This window comes from Myotis lucifugus, unplaced genomic scaffold, assembly GCF_000147115.1.
Source record: "Myotis lucifugus unplaced genomic scaffold, Myoluc2.0 scaffold_1099, whole genome shotgun sequence".
NCBI lineage: Eukaryota > Metazoa > Chordata > Mammalia > Chiroptera > Vespertilionidae > Myotis > Myotis lucifugus.
Genome location: NW_005872147.1, coordinates 15,950 through 17,080, shown reverse-complemented (window position 1 = coordinate 17,080; position 1,131 = coordinate 15,950). Strand labels below are relative to the sequence as shown.

At 59.2% G+C, this 1,131-nt stretch overlaps 1 protein-coding gene across 1 annotated transcript in view; it reads right to left on the bottom strand.

Moving 5' to 3' along the window:
- CROCC (ciliary rootlet coiled-coil, rootletin) overlaps positions 1–1,131 on the bottom strand; it is a 45,048-nt gene that overhangs the window by 38,889 nt on the left and 5,028 nt on the right. Inside the window, 1 exon segment of the mRNA XM_023748052.1 lies at positions 1,026–1,076. Within this exon segment, the coding sequence (XP_023603820.1) occupies positions 1,026–1,076 (51 nt within the window).

Sequence of the window (1,131 nt, the reverse complement as noted above, 5' to 3'; positions counted from 1 at the left end):
GCCATTTTCACTGCCTGGAATGCTCTTCTCTCTGCCTTGCATGGCTGACTCTGCTTGTCAACCAAATCTTGGCTCAAAAATGTCACCTCTGCCTGGCTGGTGTGGCTCAATGGTTGAGTATCCACCTATGAACCAGGAGCTCACTGTTCAGTGTGCCCTGACCAGGTTGCAGGCTCAGTCCCTAGCATGGGACATGCAGGAGGCAGCCTATCCACGATTCTCTCTCATTGATGTTTCTATCTCTTACTCTCTCTAAAATCAATAAAAATATATTTTTTTAAAGAAACAATGCCCATGGGCTTTAGCAAGATCACACTGGTCAAGTCTTGGCCACAGGTGAGGTTGGCCCCAGCCTGGGATCTGGGAAGGACCTACAGTGAACACATATCCAACACCTGCTGCATCCCAGGAGTTGGGGGCAAAAACCAGGCAGTGCCCCCCTCTCCCCACAGGACTCCTGGGTGGGAGGGGTGCCGAGTCTCCAGGAGGGGTGCCCATCCCCAGGGCTTGACAGAGACGGGACAGGAGGAGCCCAGTCTACCCTTAACCTCTGGTCTGCTCCTGGTTTATTTATTAAGCAACTGCTGTGAGCCCCGCTAAGGAAAAGAGGAAATCTCAGATGAAAACCGACACCAGGTACTCTCGTGGGACCTCCCGACAAGTGCTGGCTTCAGAGGGAGCTGGGGAGCCCGGCCACCAAGGGCGGCAGAGCACTGTCCTCGAGCGTCTGCGTAAAAATCACGCGGGGCCCGTTCAAAATGCCAACCACAGAGACTGGCACGGGGGCCTCAGGCCCCATTTTGAGAAACCCAAGGCGTGGAGGCCCAAATCCCTGCACGGGCCGTGTCGTCTTGGGCAACCCAGTTGACCGCCCTGGGCCTCAGTTTCCTCATCCCGAAAATGGAGCCACGTTCGACTCCCAGGGCTGCACCGACGGTGAAAGGACATCCCGCACCGCGCCCGGCCCGCAGGCAGCGCAGGAAGGGATGTGCTGTTCGCGGCGACCTTGGGGAAGGGTCTCCTACCGCAGCTCTGCCCCGGGGAGCGAGGAGAAGCCCGCAGCGGAGGGGCGCTCGCTGGGCGACCGCAGGCCGCCGCGCCCGCGCAGGCCCTGCCTCCTCCCGCCCAGCC